The 20738-nt window shown below is 37.1% G+C and overlaps 1 protein-coding gene across 1 annotated transcript in view; it reads left to right on the forward strand.

The window, feature by feature from the left end:
• Positions 1-20738, forward strand: part of ENPP3 (ectonucleotide pyrophosphatase/phosphodiesterase 3) — a 66162-nt gene that overhangs the window by 25050 nt on the left and 20374 nt on the right. Inside the window, exons 11-19 of the mRNA XM_030853435.3 lie at positions 498-563; positions 1069-1141; positions 5417-5525; positions 6920-7048; positions 7432-7463; positions 10203-10330; positions 15954-16020; positions 17992-18079; positions 19400-19578. Coding sequence (XP_030709295.1) covers positions 498-563; positions 1069-1141; positions 5417-5525; positions 6920-7048; positions 7432-7463; positions 10203-10330; positions 15954-16020; positions 17992-18079; positions 19400-19578 — 871 coding nt within the window. The remainder of the gene's footprint in view (positions 1-497; positions 564-1068; positions 1142-5416; positions 5526-6919; positions 7049-7431; positions 7464-10202; positions 10331-15953; positions 16021-17991; positions 18080-19399; positions 19579-20738) is intronic.

Raw genomic sequence — 20738 nt, forward strand, 5'->3', positions numbered from 1 at the left:
TAGCATTTTTCACCTTTCAATACACTCTGTAATTTATTTATGTGTTAGGCCTATTTATTGTTTGTCTTCCTTGACTAGAATGTAACCTCTAGGAAGGACGTCGTCTTTGGTTTGCTCACTGATAAATTCTGTTTAAAATGAACAAATCATGTCTGACAAAAGATAGTGCACATAAATGCATAAATGAATGAAGTAAATAAAAATCAACAAATTGAACTAATGGATAGTAATGAATGGCCTTCTATTTTAATCGGGGGAACAGTGAAGGAAGGATGGATGAGAAGGAAAGAAAACAATATACATTGAATTTATAGTGAGTCGAGTGTATCTCCATATAGGTATTGAAAACGGGAATCCCTTTGAGCAGTACTGAATCCCTTTTATAATATATGGACACAAAATATCTGAAAATATCAACCTGCCTTCCTGAGCAGGCATATAATGAAGTTATTTTGATATGATTAATTTTTAAAAATTATTTTTACTTTTCATTTCAGAAGTGTCACATATGAAGAAAGGGTCTTTACATTGTTAAAGTGGCTGGACCTGCCCAAAGCTGAACGGTAATATCTAGTGTCAGGGAAGTGCTGGCACAGCGGGATGTTTGTGGGCATAAAATGAAAGTATTTCTTAGTTTAAATTACCATTTTGGAAAAAAACTTGGCGTTTCCTTTTTACAGGCATTTTTCAAGAATTATTCTTAAAACCAGACATTTAAAGAAACAACTAGTGTGGCAGAGAAAAGAGTCAGCAGAAAGTCATAAAGTAGGAAATACAGAGGGCTGTGGCTCATCAAGAGAGGTCTTAGCAAGAACAAGACAGATTTTCAGCACTGAGTCAGACAAGTGCTTACATCCTGGAAGGTCTCATTTAGTTCCTGCTAGACCACTATCCCTGCCAAAACCAAGCAGAACCACTGAACCACTGGGCCTGGTTGTAGAGAAGGAAAGACCAGAGAAAAAGAGGAGGAAACTGCCACAAAGTTCCAGACCTACAAATCTCCCACACCCAACTTGTACCTTTATTCCAAATGGGTAACGTCTTTCTCTGTTTCAATTTTACCCCTAGACCTGATTTTTATACCATATACGTGGAACAACCTGATTCTGCAGGACATGCTCAGGGACCAGTCAGTGCCGCAGTAAGTTTTTCTTTTTAAACAAAGCTAAAATCATCTAGCCTTCACCCACAGCGTGCAACGTTATTCTTTAATTTCCACTGAATACAAGTGTATTTGATATACATGAAGACATAAAAAGAGTTAAAAGTCTAAATGATTATCTGCTTTCATAACCACAAAATAGTTAAAAGTGTAAAAAGAATATCTGGCTTATTAAGCGCATCTTGATTAATTTGATAACACTTATTGAATACTGAGATGCAGCATTGTTATCTCACATCACGAGAACATCGAGGCTAGATCCCGTGTGTCAACTTAACGTGTTAATGTAGCCCATTTCGAGCCATGTCACCTGAAAGTCCATCGTGGAATATATGGCTGTCTATTCAAGCACAGTTCCAATCAGAAGTTCCTTATAATTGGACAATATATTATTGCATCAGGCAGAGTTATTCGCCTTCTAGGCCCCCATTATAATTGAGGTAGACTCTTCAATACTTGTTACTTCATTATCTAAACCATTTTGTATTTACTACAGAAATATAGTTCTTAAATATGATTTTTTTTAAAAAGCAGATTCTCTTCTAAAACCCACTCAAGGCTGCATTGTCTTGGACATGATATAAAGTTGCAAAGGTCCCCACGAGTATGGCGTTTCCTTACCCCACGGAAACTCATTTAACAGTTTTCCCCAGTTGCAATGCAAGCATATTCATTCTGGCAGCATGACTTAGGTGTTTGTCAGAAATGCCCTTCTTCTTCCTTTTCATTAAATCAAAATGATTTCTAATATAAGCCCTGCTCAAGTCTGACCACTCTGAACCCATTAGTCCTCTTTCATATTCCTACACCACCCTTGAGTGTCTCACAGAATCTAACACTTAATCAGGTTATTCTAAGGGTGAATGGCTTAGTACCTATCTAAAGCATATTCACCATTTCTTCTTTTCCATTTTAATTGTTATCCCTGCTTTATATGATCTGAGAGGAGTTACTCTAATCTGCATTTGTCTGACCCCTACAGCTGACTTTAGGTGCCATATCTTTTTCTTCTATCCAATGCTCTAGTTTAGTACCCAAATAAATTTTAAGTGTAATTTGGAAAAGTGCTGCAAAGGGAACGATCAGGTTGCCCTGAGAGGTCTTTAGGGGCTAACCTAGTCTGGGTTGGGGATGGTTAGAAAGTTCTCTGAATAACAAAAAAGATAAAAATTTCACAAATGGCCTGATTAAGGGAAGAGCTGAGCACATTAGAGGAACAAATGGACAGACAAATGGACAGATAGCTAGACAATATGATAATGGTAAAAATAAGAATAGCAGCTAACTCTTATTGTGTGCTGCTCTGTGCCAGGTACTGTTTGAATTGCTATATGAGGATTATCTCTCACTAGTGTCAGGTGCACTGTGGACCAGGGGAGAGGGCTAAGAGGAAGCTTACAGAAGGAGGCAAGCGCCAAACCATGCGAGTTCTTCTAGGCCATAAGACGTGCAATGGGAAGCACTGAGCCATTTTAATCAGGGAAGGACATGATCAGATCTATGTGAATTTAAATATCACTTTTATCGTGTAAGAGGAATGGGCTAGAGAGAGCAAGGGAAAGTGGGGAGACATGAGTTAGCTTTTACGACATTTCAGGAAAGAGATGATAGTGACTTGGACTGTTGTAGTGGCAACCATCATAGATGGAAGAAGGTATATTTAAGATTCATTTTAGAGATGGACTTGATATGACTTGGTGTGAGATAGGTGATGGGGTGGGGGAATCAATGGTGATTTTCAGGTTTCTAGCATAAGCAGGCAGTTTCCTCCAATAAGACCACTGAAGGGCATCTTCTTGGAGGTGAAGATCATGTTGTGACTGGGGTGCCTGTGACATCCAAATGGAGATGTCCAGAAGGCAACTGAATATGGATTTAAAGCTCAAAGGAGTTGGCGATCAGGTCGTTTGGCAGCATACAGATGGTGCATGGAAGCGGAGATGTCCTAAGGAAAGAAAGAGTGAAGAGTGAAACTAGAAGGATTAAGACAAAGCCTCATTTAAAACTTAAGAAGAGGCCAAACAGATGCAGAAACTGGAAGGCTTTATGGCTTTGCTATTGCTATTGTTAGGAGGCTGGCATCTACTCACTTCACGTTCAGTGCAACGTGCCATCTATGGAGTGTGTACTTTGTGAACAGCTCTGTGCTTAGGAAGCAGGTGATGAGTTTGGTTGCACAGTCCCTTCCCTGCAGGAGCTCCCATGCTCCTGGGGAGACAGACACAGGCACAGATGATTTCTAAACTGTGGAGAGTCCAAAGGTAGCGGGATGCCAGGGTGCCAGGGGAGGACAGAGGAGGAAGTGCTCTGAGTGCAGCCGGGAGGAGTGAGTAGGTGGACTGTGTGAAAGGGAACATAATTATGCTGTGATGACAGGTGGAAACCATGACTCTCATGGCAAACCAGAGTGCGTGGTGACCCTGAGAATGAGGGTCAGGAAAGTGTCATGGAGTTGATGACAGATTTAGCAGTATATAGAGATGATTTGAGTTAAAGTCCTGCCCTGTCCCTTAGTAACTGTGGGATCAGCAGCATGTCACTTAACTGTTTTAAACCTCAAGTTTCCTGGTCTCTATAGCTGGAAATTCCAATAGCACCTTCCATGAATATTTGCTGAGAGGTTTCATGAGATAATGCACTAACACTCTTAACAGTAATTGGCTTGTAAAATCCTTTCTCAAAAAAGAAAACAAAAGGCAATCATTGTTATAATAGTACTAAGAAGATTAAACATTTTTCCCAATCCTGTGGGGAAAGTGCTATTATATTTTCTTATTCACTGAAAAAAGATGAGGTTATGTTAGTTAAAAGTTATTCGCTTAAACCTTAAGTCAGTTAAATATACTATATCAATAAAGTGTAGAAAAGTCTAAAAATACAGAAGAATATAAACAATAAAATAAAAATGAACTCCAACTCATTATTCAGAGACAATCACTATTAACTGTACCTTGATATATTTTCTTTTGGTTTTCCATATATGTGACTTTACTATGAAATGCTGAATATATTTAAAAACAAAATTGGATTATGCAATATGTATGGGTGTGTATACAGTTTGGCTTTAATTTTTTAACTTCAGCATTGTACGGTGATCATCTTCCTACGCCATTGTTCTTTAAAAATATTTTTAAAATTATTTTTTATTGGAGTATAGTTGCTTTACAATGTTGTGTTAGTTTCTACTGTACAGCAAAATGAATCAGTTATACATATACATATACTCCCTCTTTTTTGGATTTCCTTCCCATTTAGGTCACCACAGTGCATTAAGTAGAGTTCCCTGTGCTAGACAGTATGTTCTCATTAGTTATCTATTTTATACATAGTATCAATAGCGTATATATGTCAATCCCAATCTCCCAATTCCTCCCATCCCCAACCCCTTTCCCCCTTCGTATCCATACATTAGTTCTCTACGTCTGTGTCTCTATTTCTGCTTTGCAAATAAGGTCATCTGTACCATTTTTCTAGATTCCACATATATGCGTTAATATACAATATTTGTTTTTCTCTTTCTGACTTACTTCACTCTGTATGACAGTCTCTGGATCCATCCACATCTCTACAAATGACCCAATTTCGTTCCTTTTTATGGCTGAGTAATATTCCATTGTATATATGTACCACATCTTCTTTATACATTCCTCTGTTGATGGATATTTAGGTTGCTTAAATATTTTTTAATTGTTGTTGAGTATACCTACTAAAGGATATGGTATAATTTTTTTCTTCTATTTAAATTGTAAATAAATAATGTGATGAATATCCTTGTATGTTTCTGGACAAATGCCCAGAAACAGAATTATTAGGTTATAGGGTATGCCCCCTTTAAACTCTCTGGCTACACATGGTCACACTGTTCTCCGGAACACGTGTAACCATTTAGGCTCCTATAGGAGTGTCTGTGGACTCTTCTCCCCAGCACTGGAAATTATCATGAAAACCTTTGCAGTTAAATAATGTTTGAATAATGTTGAAGTTGAACACTTTTTCTCAGGTATTTATTGGCCAGTAGTCTATTTCCCTTTGTAAGGAATATGGTTTAATTTTTTTTTTTTTTTTTTGTCTATAGAAATATAGGGAAGTGGTATTTGGTAAATGTAGTATGGGTGCTGGGCTCTGATATCCTATTTCAAAACCCAGCAATTTCAGAGAAGGAAATTATTTAATTTTTACTTGATTAGGTAATGGTTTGGTTAATTAAGCCTTAATCCATGAAGATAATCTTAACTCCAATTTTTTTTTCCTTAGGTAATTCAAGCCTTACAGTTAGTAGATTACACTTTTGGATTGTTGATGGAAGGCCTAAAACAGAGAAACTTAGTCAATTGTGTCAATATAATCCTCTTGGCTGACCATGGTATGCTTTCTTTAAAATCATATTTTATCATTGCTTAAATCTTATCACTTTGGGGGGCATACAAAAAAATAGAGATTTTTAAAAGTCTATTTCTAGACCTAGAAGCTCTTAAATGAGCAAAGAATGAGCTTTGTAGTAGGCTGTGATGAATAGAGGACTAAAATTTATACTTTTAGTTTAATTATTCTAACATTCACTCTGAAAAATCTATCCATACACTTAATTTTCTATATATTTGGAGTTAGTAGTACTTAACAAGGATGTGGCTGGGCTGTCATCATAAAAAGTGTCTTCTTTTCAGTGAATGATTCATTCATATAGATTGGCTGCAGTTTGCTGAATTGGCTAGTTTTACCATGTTCTGTGTATTTTTTTGGTCATGTGAATAGACTTCTATAAAGTCCTGTCACTCCACATTTCTCTGCTTGAGGGTAGTTCTCCATTTCCGTCAACCTGAATATTAAAAGAAGTGAGACAGATGTCATGCCCTCTGCAACCTCACTTTTAAAGTACTCATTCATTCAACAAATATTTTTTAAGTGCTAACTCAATGCCAAGTATTTTCCTTGATGTGGTGTGGTAGGAAGTACGTAAAGCAGAAGTGGACCTTTTCTAGACAGGGTAATCTAGATGGGGTGAGAAGAGGAAAAGGGACACGTCTGCAGAATATTGTTTATATCTTACAACAAGATAATGTGAGACAGTAATTTATTTTAAGTTTCTAAAATGGTTCCCTAATACTTTGACCCATTGTTTTAAAATTGAAGAAAATATTTTAATGCATATTTTGTTAAAAAATTATAAAATATAAAAATAATAAAATGAATGGTAAAAATAATAAAAATATGGATGGAGTCTGAAGAATCTTCAAATAAAAAAGGTTTAACTACCAATTCTTTTTTAAAGCATATGCTTCTTATATAAATTTAAATAATACACTTATGAAAAGTAAAAATTATCTAGACTTTGTTCTCTTGCTTAATGTATTGTTTTATAAAAATGCATGTTATTTTTTGATTTAAAAATATATCATGTTGCTTTATGTAAAATCAGATGTTATAAAGGTTTAATTAGCTTCCTACAGAGAACTTTCTTTTTTTTTTTTTTTTAACAGAGAACTTTCTTCTTCGAAATTACTTTAACAGATCTACATTGAACAGATGATCTGTTTATAATTCCTATCTGTTCTTCTCTTATAAACATGATCCTTGTCTTCCACTGCCAGGATTTTCAAGGCCTGCTAATTAGAATAAAATAATTGAGTAAATTGTAAAGGTTCTCAGTCAAACTTGGTTTGAGATCTGTAACATAAAATATCTCCTATTTGATCTGATCAAAGACAACCGATCGTTACCATCTTATACATTCAGTGAATAATTTTTTTTTTAATTCAGGAATGGATCAGACTTATTGTGACAAAGTAGAATATATGACTAATTATTTTTCCCAAACAAACTTCTACATGTATGGAGGACCTGCCCCCCGCATCAGGACTCTGAATATACCTCATGATTTTTTTACTTGTAAGTATGAAGATGACCACATAAAAAAATAAAGGTAATACTGAAAGCGAATAACCATAGCCTCCTGATTCTGAGGATGCAGGGATTCCCAGGCCCCCTCTTCTCACCTCTTGGGAAGACCACACAGAAGCAAATGAGAAAATCCCATGTTTAATTACAGTCTGTCATTAAGGTCTATGGTAATATCTAATATTGTTAAGTTAAAATATACTCCATTCTTAAATGCTAAAATAATTCTTTGCTTAAAGTACTTTTTTACTTAATTTTACCAGATCACAGTCATTAATAAATGTCTGTGTCAAATTCACCTGAATTGTTTATATTTTTTTGCAGTTGTCAGGTATCAGTTGTAATGTGATTTACTTCTTTTTCTTTTGAAACAGTTAATTCTGAAGAAATTGTTAGGAACCTCAGTGTAAGTATACAGTCTTCTAATGCATATGTTTAAATTAATGGATGTCTTTAATCTAAGTTTCAAGAAAGCTGTATTCTATATTTTCGAGTCCAAGCCATTTGTAATTTATTTCTTAAACCTCCATCAACTTTATTTTAAATTCCTGTCAGTTGGTTTTACCTTAGCTGTTTTTATTTTGGAGTTGACACCGCCATTGGAAATTTGTTTGGGTATCAGAGGCACTCACTCCTGAATTGAATGGGCTGATGTTTCATTCAAAGGAGCTGGGCTAGTGAGCTTAAGGCGGCATCATTTTTCATATTTTTTGTATGATCTAATATTGGAAAACAGTGAAGCACAGATATTATAGATCTTTTTGTACAGGTCAGAAAAATCAACTCCCTTAAGTATAATTGCAACTGCTTTTGATTGGTTCTTGTATCCCAGGTTGTAAGTAAATAAGCAGGACAAATTCCAGATAGCTTAAAGTGGTCGAAATATTAAAATATTTAATATTTTTAATATTAAATGAAATATTTATTTGTTTTATATTATATATAAAACCACCATTATATTAAATGAAATATTTAATATTAATAAAATATTCTTCTATGGTGGTTTTAATGGTTCTATGTTTAAAGTATATTTGCAAATATACATCTATTATATGGATTCATGAGTTTACCATGGCTTGGGATAGGGCTAGATTTATTTACGTATAGGCGATATGCAAACATAGTAAAAACTGTGAGAATAAAATGTGAATCATTGAACGCTGAAAATGTGAATAAGGAAACGCTGGGGAAAGAGTGGTTACTATAACCTGGGACCCACTGCAAGTTTGAAGTAAGAATGAACGCTTGAGCAGAATTCTTTAGTGTTAGTCACTCCTTTTGTCTCTTACACCTAATATTCTGATCTTGAGTAAGCATGATGGGTCATCTCACTCCCTACTGGTGAAGGTGGTGAAGGGTGTACCTGGAATGTGCCCATGCTGACTGGAAGGGTAGTGGAGAATTTCCAGCAAATGGACTCTCTAAATCCACATATCATTTTCCCTTTTTTCCATCACCTCATGATCCATATAGCTGTAGTCCTATTGGTGAAATGATGGCAAATGTCTAATAATCCTAGTGGCGCAAAGGGATTGGATACCGCAGGCTTTGGAAATCCATTACATGGCATCACAGATAGGACCAGGCCTGGAGCTGCAGAGCCCTGAGGAAATGGACTATCATTTTATGAAGTAGCCCATTATTCCCAGGGAAAAGTTCCAAGTGGTAGTACAATATTTCCAGGAATGCTGATTTGTGGGCCTGTATTGAGCTTATATTGGACAAACATAACCAAACATGAAGTGGCAAGTTCCACACATTCTGGCTGCATGACAGACAGCAGCATCAACTTTGTTCTTAGATAAAAGGACCAAAATTATATCTCAACTCTAGCGTCTTCATCTCAAATTCTCAGATGCAAAGAATAACCCCATACTTCTTCAGAGGTTGGCAGTGTACCACAAGTTTTCTCTGGATTTACTCGGGCTGTACATCCAGTCAGCAAAGTGTGCCTCATCAAATGATCGGCGGTCCTTAAGGGCACATTCTAGTCCCTTGGACCTTTGAGGAAGCTGCATCCTCAGCAGCTGCCACAGTGTGCTTGCCTGGAAGTTACAAAAATAGTGGCTTAAGAAAGAAGTAATGATAAATGAAAACGTCGAAAAATAAGAAGACTGGAAAAGTAGGCAAGAAAAAAAAATATCTGGCAGAAATATCTATGCAATAAATAAGTTTCTCTGCCCTTTTTCATTCTATAACTCTCTTCACTCTCCTACTCTCTGTATTTCTTTTAAATTTTTAAAATCAATTTTGTAGTGTCTCTTCTTTTTCTTATGCAAATTGAACATGAGATAATAGTGACACAGACTTGAAATATTTATGAGATTGTTGAGGCTTAAAATAAATAAGAAACTGAGCAAGTAGAAAACAATTCATTTCCCCTTATCCTTACCTGTATTTTTTTTTTCTGTTGTTTCTCAAAAAAGTCGAGGGAGAAAAAGGTTCTTTGTAGTTCTATTTCTCATTTGCTCACTTTTTTTACATGTATAGATACCAGTATGATTTGCACCTTTACCAAGTTTTTAAATACGCCATCTAGTTAACAGCAGTTATTATTAAGAAATAAAATTTCATTCCAGTTTGTGAAGAGACCCATGAATTTTTCAGAAGTGGGAGAACTGGACTAGATTTCAAAAACTATTGACTTGATTTGAAAATTAAGCAAATGTAGGTTATTTAAAGGGTAAATTGAGTCAATTGTGAAGGGATTTTTGGTGCAATTTAACTAATTTAAAAATTTTTTACTCATATTTATTAATGTCTATATAAGACTTTTCGTATATAATTTAGACTCCAAATTTGTAATTGCCACTCTAAATACAAACTTATATTTATTCTCTGTCGAAAAAGGAGGGGAGATTTATGGTGGTTTAATGTATATATACAAGAATAAAACTTCAGACAGCAAACAATATAATTTACATCATATGTTAAATTAGAACTTAAATATTGTTGCCACAATTAAAAACAATATAACTAGAGAATGTGACTACACATAATAAGTTTAATGTTCCTATTTTATTAGCCAGGCTTAAATCCTCTTACTTTTAAAAAGTGTTTAACAAATCATCTTAGGAGGTGAAATTGTTGAATTAGTTTGCATATCTTATAGGTGTCATGAAGAAATAATTTACCTCTTTTGCAGTGCCGAAAACCTGATCAGCATTTCACACCCTATTTGACTCCTGATTTGCCAAAACGCCTACACTATGCCAAAAATGTGAGAATTGACAAAGCTCATCTTCTGATGGATCGACAGTGGCAGGCTGTGAGGTCTGTGTGCCTATTAACTTATCTCATAATACTTTTTTTTTGCGGTATGCGGGCCTCTCACTGCTGTGGCCTCTCCCATTGCGGAGCACAGGCTCCGGACGCGCAGGCTCAGTGGCCATGGCTCACGGGCCCAGCCGCTCCGCGGCATGTGGGATCCTCCCGGACCGGGGCACGAACCCGCATCCCCTGCATCGGCAGGCGGACTCTCAACCACTGTGCCACCAGGGAAGCCCTCTCTTAATACTTTTAACAGCCATCTTTCATTATAAATTTCCTTGACCTTACCCTGCTATTATGATCACATGAATTTTCCTGAGTATGACAATTTCTTGACCTTTTATATGCTATCTAGCACTTCTGTATTTGAAATGACTGTTACGAGGTTGCCCGTCTTAGCCTACTAATCTTTACAATGTAGATGAGAATGAGGAAGAAGGCTGACTGTCGAGAGATTATCAGAACCAGCACATTCTTAACCACTGAGACCACTGTGGTCTCCTTTAGGTGGCAGACAGGATATAAAGATGGCATCAGTTGTCTCAGAGGCTGGTAATGAGTAATGGATTAGATAGCTCTTTAAGGTCTTTGTCATCTTTGTGGTTTTTCTGAAAGAGCATGCTTATGGCTGTAAGGCCAAACTAACCAATTAGTTGTAACATTTCTTTTTTTCTAGCTATAATTGTGATTCATATTGATCATTGAGCATTTGCAAAATATAAGGCCATTTTGAGAAAATATAAAGCATTCTGAATCATTCTATCCCCAAATAACCAATTAATTAATTGACTCAACAAAATGTTCTTGATGCTTGCTATGTGTGTACCAAACCCTGTTCTAGGCATTTGGGATACAGGAATTATTCCTGCCCTCCTTGTCAAATGGAGAAGCCTGATAATAAGCCAGTAAACAAATAAATACACACTATCTGGTAGTTTAACTCACATTCCCTATTCTTGTGTTTTATTCCAGTATTTTTTCTATATGCATAAGTGGATATAAATAAAAGATATGTTTAGTAAAGGAAGAGGAGACAAAGGAAGAGAGGAAGTTGGGCTCTGACATAATTAATGTGTGCAGGATGAGGAAATGGAGATTTGCTGGGGTCTATTCACTGAGATAACAGGAAAGCCAAGCAGGGCACCGCTAGGCCAGGGAGTGTGCAGTTTAACACGTGGCCACTAGATGACACTAGCCTTTCTTCTTGGAATTGGAGTTTCATAGCCCTTTGGCTTAGAAGGCTGTCCTGTGGGTCAGGACAGCATTCTCTAAAAGAAGATTAAATTACGTGAGATAAATTAAGCTTTACTAATGTTAAATATATAAGATTTTTAGTAGTGTGTGTATGTAATATATAAATGTGAGTGAGTTCTCCAGATATTTACTGTTGAGGGTATGAGATCAAAGGAGTTAGGAGACCAATGGTGCAAAATGAGAAGGTGCCCATCAGTTCAACAACATGGACTATGGGTTATAGAAGGAGAGTCCAGCCACCAGGATACCTCTGGGTTTCACACATTAATACTTAGTCTCAAATTGTGAGCTTTGTACATGTACTAGCTAGCAGTCAGATGTACACAGAGCAGCAGCCCCAGAGTTCAAGTCCCGGCTCCGCACCTAGTTTGTTGTGAGAACTTGCACAGATAAATATCTCAGGTCTTCATTTGTCTCATCTGTAACACAAGACGAACCTGGTTTTACTATTCTCTTGCTATTCATATACAACGTAAACTAACTTACATCAGAAGAAATGCTGACTACAGCCCCAATCAGAGCAACAGGAAGTCTCATCTGATTAAGTCCTGGGTGTATCCTATCCCCAACCCTTAACACATGAGTCTCAGGCTACCTATTTTCTAAGTTAAAATATGTCATCTTTAGTTATAATGTTCAATATTTGATAACTAGATTACCTTTTCAAATTATAGCAAATTTAGTGTAATCTATTTTCCTCCTTATTTTGCCCTTTATAAAATGTGTTAGATTTTACTAATTTGGGGAAACCCAATTATTTGAAACTAGTTGAAGTAATGTTAAAGTTCCCTTTTAGATAACATGAATAATAGCTTTTTATGTTATTACTGGAAACTGACAAATCATCGGTTTGTCCAGGCACGTTTCTAAGAAATGGAGATAGGCACAGTCCCCATCCGAAGGATCTTCACCCAGGGAGGGAGGATGACAACAGTTATAATCAGGTGTAACAACTGTTGCACTGGGATCAAGTACAAGGCACAAGGAAACAAAGAGTGATTTCACACCCCAGGTGCGGATGCCAGAGAATGTCAGAGAACGCTTCCTCATAGGTGTGATTCCTGCTCTGGGTTTTGAAGACTCAGGATGGGTTAGGCTAAATGCTGTCACATAAGTGGGTCTCCCTGTGCAGTTGTCTGGTCTGTGCAGTGTACAGAGGCACTCAACCAAGGAGACGAGTGGGAGCGGGAATCTAACCCTTGTTCAGCTCACCAAGCCTGGACAGGCTGTGTCTGCAGAGGAGAAGGACCCCTTTTCCTTACTGGAAGGCACCCCTCTGCTTGCCACACCTTGAGCACTGCCAGGCTGTGTCTTCTCAGATTTGCTTCTTTCTCTGAATTCTCTGCTCAGAGCAGTGGAGCACCTTTTTTTTTTTTATTTATTTTTTTATATTTATTTTTGGTTGCATTGGGTCTTCGTTGCTGCGTGTGGACTTTCTCTAGTTGTGGCGAGTGGGGGCTGCTCTTCACTGCGGTGCACAGTCTTCTCATTGCAGTGGCTTCTCTTGTTGCAGAGCACGGGCTCTAGGCACACGGGCTTCAGTAGTTGTGACAGCACACAGGCTCAGCAGTTGTGGCTCGCGGACTCTAGAGCACAGGCTTAATAGTTGTGGCACACAGGCTCAATAGCTGTGGCTCGCGGACTCTAGAGTGCAGGCTCAGTAGTTGTGGCACACAGGTTTAGTTGCTCCGCGGCATGTGGGATCTTCCCGGACCAGGGTTCGAACCCGTGTCTCCTGCATTGGCAGGCGGATTCTTAACCACTGCGCTACCAGGGAAGTCCCTTTTAATTTTTTTAAGTCAGTAGCAACTCTGGGGCAAGGAAAGGTAGAAACAGAGGGTCAGGTTTCCAGGCAGAGGGACTAGATTCCATGAATTGCAAGTAGTTCCGTTCTGCTAGAGCACTTAGTGAATGAAGCTGCCTTCATTCAGGTCCTCCTGCATGAAGGACCTTATCTGTCAGGACTAAAGAGTGTGACTTCGTGAAAAGAGTAGGAGACCACTGGGAGATACAAGGTGGCTGGAGGTGAATATATTGGGATTTGCATTTCTGAGAGCTCACTCCAGCTGCCATATGGAGGAGGATGGTCAAGCAAGTGGCAGGGAGGCCAGTTAGAAAGATGTGTTGTGACCCAGTCTTCAGCGTGATGACAGACCCAAGGGAGGCTGTGGAGCTGTAGTGGATGGCAAAACTAGTCAGCACACTTTTGGGAAAGTATGGTGAACTTATGACCCAGATTTTCCAGAATAGTACCAGTTCATTATATTCTGTCTTCCATTTGTACTCATTAAAATATATGTTTCCATTTCCATCAGGGACATATAGGGTTAAATACAATTAGGGGTGTGTGTATGTGTATGAGTTATGTGGGAAGATTTTGGAGTTCAGAGTCAGGATAACCAATTCAGGTCAGATCTAGCTTAGAATGGTGGCAGTAGAGGAAAGCGAGGGAAATGTGACAGGTACGACAGAGAAAGATAGGACTTGGCACCTAACTGGGTATCAGGAGAGAAGGCTTGCTCATTGCCCGTGTGTGTCATGTCCCAGCTGTGGCAGAGGAACGGGGCCTTAATTTTGACTTTATTAATTAGACATGGAGAAGATAAAAGAGATTTGTTCCAAAAGATTTTAGATAGTACTTGGAAGTTGAGCTAAATTATGAAAGATAAAATCAACTCATCTTTTCCAATTGCCAGCTTCCATTTTTCCATATGTAATTTCCAGAGGCAAATTAATGGTTGGAAAGTTTGAATGTGAGCAATTAGAAAAGCAGACTTCTAAAGTTTTCACTTGGAAAGCAATAAAAAAGAGAGGTTTTTCTAACAATATTTTTATCTTTTGCTTCCAAATATGGTTTTGTAATACTAAAGTTTTCTAATGAAGATGGGTTAGGGGTTGGAAATATAAAAACAAACCAACAAAAACTAGGTTTATCTGAAAACAGAAAGATAAAGGATCAATTTTAGAGAATTTTACCTATGGCTTAGTTCAAAAGACCTTTCCTTTCTTTCATTAATGAATACTCTAGCTTCCCACACAGAATTTAAAACTTAATTATACTCAATCAAATAGCTCCAGTTATCTTGGGGAACCAAATATATATGGAATAAGTATAAAATATTTTTTAGAACAAGTTTTATCTCATACCATCAATTTTATTGGCATTAACTAAGATGACATGAACTGGCACCTCAGAGTAACTGAACTTAAACCCCCTATTAAAAGGACTACTCTTGCTTTCCCCATTCTAGGTGGTACTTAGTTTCTCCTTTCTTCCCTCTATTGGGTAGAGTTGAGTGTGGCCTTGTGAGTTTTGTGATTTATTTTTTATTTTGTGATTTATTTTTATTTTTTTATTTAACCTGAGTGAGAATTAGTTATGAATTTTTTAAAAGTTGATTTTTTAAGACACTAAAGTCCTGCTCTCAATTAAGGTTACAATGTAAAAAACAAAAACTGTGCCTCTGTGTGTGTGTGTGTGTGTGTGTGTGTGTGTGTGTGTGTGTGTGTGTATTTGCCCAGGGGTTGGGTGCTGGGCATTGGGGAAACAAATGAGAGATATTTTTTAAGGCCAACATTTGGAAATATTAGTCATTTTCCCTTTAGGGGCCTAATTTGAACCTGTATAACATTATCGCTTTAAAAAAATCTAGGTTCCTTTATCACTATTTTGTTTTCAAGTATAAAAACTAACTACATATAAAATTGCTAATACTGCTCAATTCAAAGACTAAAATGTGAAAATGTAGGCAAAATACAAATGAATTAAATTTGAAAAGTCTTTCAAGTAATAGAACAACAACCTATGGAAGAAAATCCCAAAAGTTAAAACTAAACTCTGACTTTACAGAATATACTGGCTTTTCCTTCCCAAGTATTATAATTAACTTGCCCTGAGTATTCTCTATTCATATTTTCATATTATTTCCCTAGATATCTCTGACCTAAAATAGGAATTGATATTTTTTCCCAGTTCCAAAGATTTATTTTTAAAGCACTGAAACGCTTAACATAATATATTAATCAAACTACTCTTAATCACACAGACATGGATGTGTAAATGTACAGGTAAGCCCGAAGACAAAGTTTTTAAAAATCAGTGCCTTTGTATATCCTTCTCTTAATATTTAAAAGCCAAATACTTTGAATTCTATTTATAGATGCTGGAATTCTCCTTCCTTCTCTCCTACCACTCTTTGTTCCTCTGTGGCTCTGAATTTGAGCACGAAAATAAATATATTTATGCTGTTGTTGACAGAAAATTTTACTTATATAAAAGGAGAGACTACATCAAAATCCACTAAAGCTCAGTTTGCAATAAGGTCTCATATTAATAGATTCATCAGAGTGTAATAATATTATTTCTTTATAGGACTAAAGAATTTTCATCCTGTGGAGGAGGCAACCATGGTTATAACAATGAGTTTAAGAGCATGGAGGTAACTTACTGCTTTTTTTTTAAACAAATATTTATTGAGCACCTACTTTGTGACGGACAATGTTCAGGACTCTTGAATACCCTTGTGAACAACACAGATAAAGACCCCTGCCCTCATGAAGTTTTCATTCTAACAGGTGGATATAGCCAATTGACATAACAGAGCAGTGTATGGCTGGTATGTTAGGAGATAAGTGCTACGGGAAATAAAGAAAAAGTAAAGCAGAGTAGGTGGAAATTGGGGGTGTTTTGGGGTGACATGGGGGCAGGGTGCAACTTTAACTAAGATGGAGATGGTAAGATTCATTGAGATGACGGCTGAGCAGAGACTTGAGGAAGGTGCAAGAATTAACCTTTCAAGTATTCAGGGGACAGGTGTCCAAGGCAGAAGAAACAGCCAGTGTCAAGGGCCTAAGATGGGAACGTGTCTGATATGTTGGAGGTGAGAGAACTTTTGTTAGGCTGTTAGGATATTAGACCATGGCTGCCGCTGATTGGAGAGGAAAGAGGGAGAGTTAGTTTGATATGTTAAATTCAAGGTATTTATTAGGCATGCAAGTGGAGATGTTACATATAGGCAATTAGAGAGTCTACCTAAAGGGATAGAAAAATTGAGTTTTGGGTATATAAATTATTTCGAAGATATGTGACTAGATAACATTCTCAGGGATTGAGTGTAGGTGGAGAAGAAGAGCAAGTACTGAGCCTTAAGCACTTTTCCTTGAAGAGATTGGGAGACAAAGAGTTACTAGCAAAGAGACCTGGGGGTAGAGCCAGTGAGGGAAGAAGAAAACCAGGAAAGTGTGTTGTCCTTGGAGCCCAGGGAGGAAACTATTTGAAAGAGCCCATGAGTAAAGTGTAGCCAATATTCCCCCCTCAGTAAAGCTTCATGATTTTGCAACCTGATTGTCTTACCTAGTTCCATTTGTCACACACACACACACACACACACACACACACACACATACACGCCCCTTTCCAAAGAAAGAAAAATGTGTTAGGCTCTATATGAATATACTGCCTCTTAACATTGTCATGATGAATGATATCTCTTTGTAAATACTTGAGAAGTTTCTGCCTTCTCTATTAATTAGGGTACTATTTGATAATTGAGTTAATTACTGCAAGAAAAACCTATGCCTCCAATTCTTTGCTGATTACCTTGGGAAAATATATATGTGTATATTTATATTCCTGTAGCCTGAAGAGAATTGCCTATCCGTGTTTGATACTGTTCTTCTAGATATTTAGAATCTAAAACAAATTAGATCTGTTATAAATAATATAAGGTTACCTTTAATTATTTAAACATAAATAAAAATATTTAGGTCTCTTCATCCTAAAAGTAAATGGGAGATGTCTTTGAGAAATCAGTGAGCAAGTATAAGTTGTGCAAAAATATTTAATACTTAGAAATGTCAGCATTTTTTGTCATGTAGTAGTAACATATGTGAACAATGATAAGAAAGGAGTATAAAAAGAATATATGATGTTGTATGATGAATGTCTAATTTCTGTTGTCCAGATGTTGTAGAATTGTGCGGGCATCGGTTGTCCAGTATTGCTTGTATTCTCCTAGTCTGTTGACATAGGAGGTGCTATGGAAGCAGGTGGATTTAGAAGTAAACACAGTATGGATTATATTTGATTGGACTTGGTACAACATCTCAGGTGGAAACGTTGCAAAAATCATTTTCGAAGCTGGAAAGCAGCCAATATTGTACGATAACTATAAATGGAGCATTTAAAAATTATGAATCACTATATTGCACACCTGTAACCTATAATATTGTACAGCAAATGTACTTCAATAATAAAAAAAACATACTGTTAAAAAAAATCTGGAAAGGAATTCTTAAAGAGGCTTAAGATACAAATAAAAGAGCTGTTAGAAAAAGAAAATTGTGTCTCTTCCAACATCTGTTTTTGAGATTACATGGCATCTGGTAACAGGTGGACTATTACTGCCTAGGCTATCTTTCTGGCACATGGACCCAGTTTTAAACAGCAGACTGAAGTTGAGCCATTTGACAATATTGAAATCTATAACCTAATGTGCGGTAAGTATACCTATATAACTTCAACAATCATACATGAATTGAGTTTTAAAAATATGAATTTTGAAGCTGGTGATAAATTGAATCCCAGAAGTAGATGCTCTGTCCTAAGGAGATGGAAAGTAGAAAAGATGAGGTAGAATTATTTACTATTCAGAATTATTTAGCGGTCAATGTGAGTTCTTTTCATTTTGTTTTGTTTTAGTAATGATAAACATTAGACCCTGGGAGACCAACTTTTCTGTTAGTTACTACATGAAAATTTAATTTAATAGAACTTAGATAAATAAAATTACACTTCCAACTTTTCAGAGCAGGGAAAACACAGCAAAAAAACAGAAGTATTTTCTTGTAATTACAGAGAGAAAGCTTCTGGAATAAAAGGATGGTAAAAAAGTCCTATTTGGATCGACACATTACACTCAATGTTAAAAAACAGTAAAGAATTAGAGTTTTGGGGAATCTAACCTACCTTGCTGCCTATGTGCTTACCTCAGACCACACATCATTTAGCTAGGCAAGGCAATGAATTGAGTTGCAATTTCACCTTTAGCTACAGGAATTTGGGAACATAAGTACACTCACGGTTGTCACTCTTCATCTTGCCACTGGCCTGTGGTAATTGAATGTAACTTAGAGACCAAAGAGTATCCATTTAAAAATAATGTGTTGTAGCATTAACTTAAATTCCTTGTTCCCAAGCCTGAGTTTATGGTCAGGGCTACTGGCCCTTTCCAGGAAAGGTTTAAAAAGAACTAGTTAAGATTGCAGTTCTAGGAGAGATCTCTTTGGTAGTCCTCAGCAGGGACTTACAAGGTTATGTTTGTGCAATATTTGTATGTTCTGTTTTTATAGGAAAAACTATAAAAAGTTCTCTAAATTTTAAGCAAAATTCACTAGTTTAATATTTTAAAAGTATCTGTACTTAGAGTATTTTCCTATAATTAAATAAATATACTACAAGTAAGATTGTAAATTATTTAAGTTCTTTAAACTTGTTTTTACTAAAAGTGTAGCTTTTTTATGCTAGGAAACCATGATATACTTAAGGCACAAAGTGATCATTTAAGCAGAGATGCTTTTCTCCGGAGGAACAGAAACAGTTCATAAACATTCCTATGGCTCATTTACAGCAACTGTTCCTATTTTCTAGAAAGACTAGGTATGGAAATTGGGAGGGGAGGGGGAAGCTGCTAAACTGAATGGTGTATGCAGCAGAATTTATTAAAGGAAGTGAACACTAAGTGTTTGTTTTCTCCCATCTTCTGCATAGATGTTGTTGCCTTCTAATTTAAAACTACTTTGAATTTAATTTTTAAACAGATCTTCTACACATTCAACCAGCACCAAACAATGGTACCCATGGTAGTTTAAACTATCTTCTGAAGGTGCCTTTTTATGAACCATCTCATGCAGAAGAAGTGTCAAAGTTTTCTGTTTGTGGCTTTACTGTTCCAGTGCCCACAGATACTCTAGGATGTTCATGCCCGGAGCTACAAAGTGTAAGTAATAACTTCATGTATCCATAAGAATGTAAAGGGGCAAACTCACCTATAACCAGAGTAGCTAACAACCAGGTTTGTGTTCTAGCTCAGATATTTACTAAGAGAATATGTCGTTTCTCTGAACCTTATCTGGAAATGAGAGGTACATTGTAAGATTAAGTATGTGAATATGTTTTGTAAGCTGGAAAGCACTACTTGGCAATTGTTAATCCACGGTGAGCTAACTGTCCGTAATCGTTCAAAGCAGTGGAATCCTGGGGCTCTCTTTGATTTCCCTCATCAACCATCTTTCTTACAGCTTAAGAATCAGATGGTCATACTCGGTTATTTCAGAGCAGAAATAGCCCGCGGGGGCAGGGACTGAGATCTGGCATCTGACACACCCACTAGGGTAGGTGCTGCGGAGTCTGCTCAGCAGGAAGCCTAGCATTTAAAGTGGGAGGTATTCTTCTGGGTAGTAGTGAAGAACCCTTTGATGAGAGGACGCTTGGAGGCTGCCTGACAGACAGTCAGCATTGGGAAGGTCTTTTTAGTGGATCAGATGCCCAGCTGAGTTCAGCAGCAGGATTTCAGATCCCAGGAGACTCTCAGCCAGGTGAGATTCCAGTGCTAAGAGGGGTCTCCCAAAGGCAAGCAATCAGAACAGGAGCTCAGAATGCAAGGACCAAGCCCCGCTGTGAGAATTAAAGCACATGGGTGGGGCTGGGATATCGGAATGGAATTGGAGCCCACTATCGGGACTCCATCAAGCTAAAGCTAATGTCGAGGTGCATTTGATGCCAAGTCCCGAGGGTGGCTGTAAAGCTAAATAAACACCAGCTGCCTCAGGTAAGAATTGTTTCTTAGAGCCAGGGGTCAGGGAAGGCTTTCCATTCTCTGATCCTCAAAGTAACATCATATCACAGAAATAAATGCATAAGTAAATTACCAACCAAAAAAGATTTAAAAGGGCAAAAGTCTAAACTTCCCAGTAAAAATCAAATCCATCCTGAAAATCAGAGTAAATGTGTGGGTTTCCTACTGCTCCAGATAACCTCAATGGAACCACTATTTAAAGTAATAATAATAAATATTATAAAGTGGGTGTTTTCTTCCCCACTTTAGAGATAAAGAGGGCTCCGAAAAGTTAGGTAAATTGTCCAGTGTCACAGAAGCTC

This window comes from Globicephala melas, chromosome 14, assembly GCF_963455315.2.
Source record: "Globicephala melas chromosome 14, mGloMel1.2, whole genome shotgun sequence".
Classification (NCBI taxonomy): domain Eukaryota; kingdom Metazoa; phylum Chordata; class Mammalia; order Artiodactyla; family Delphinidae; genus Globicephala; species Globicephala melas.